This window comes from Bison bison, unplaced genomic scaffold (genome assembly GCF_000754665.1).
Source record: "Bison bison bison isolate TAMUID 2011002044 unplaced genomic scaffold, Bison_UMD1.0 scf7180017864144, whole genome shotgun sequence".
NCBI lineage: Eukaryota > Metazoa > Chordata > Mammalia > Artiodactyla > Bovidae > Bison > Bison bison.
Window position 1 is genome coordinate 6,098,829 of NW_011494716.1, and position 242 is coordinate 6,099,070.

The following is a 242-nucleotide window of genomic DNA, read 5'->3' on the forward strand; positions in this document are numbered from 1 at the left end:
GGTCCCGCCTGAGGAGGACGCGGCCGCGGCGGCGGCGAGGCCGCGGGAGGCCGCGGAGGATGGAGGAGCGGAAGGAGGAGGGCGAGGCCGAGATCCAGGAACACGGGCCCGAGCACTGGTTCTCCAAGTGGGAGCGGCAGTGCCTGGCCGAGGCCGAGCAGGACGAGCAGCTGCCCCCGGAGCTGCAGGAGGAGGCGGCGGCCGCCGCGCAGCCCGAGCACAAGCAACAGAAGCTGTGGCAC

The 242-nt window shown here is 74.4% G+C and overlaps 1 protein-coding gene across 1 annotated transcript in view; it reads left to right on the top strand.

Moving 5' to 3' along the window:
• The first annotated feature begins 23 nt into the window (after positions 1 to 23).
• The window catches only part of LOC104988952 (chromosome unknown open reading frame, human C16orf72), a 26,002-nt gene continuing 25,783 nt past the window's right edge, over positions 24 to 242 (top strand). Inside the window, exon 1 of the mRNA XM_010840461.1 lies at positions 24 to 241. Within this exon, the coding sequence (XP_010838763.1) occupies positions 60 to 241 (182 nt within the window). The 5' untranslated portion in view covers positions 24 to 59. The remainder of the gene's footprint in view (position 242) is intronic.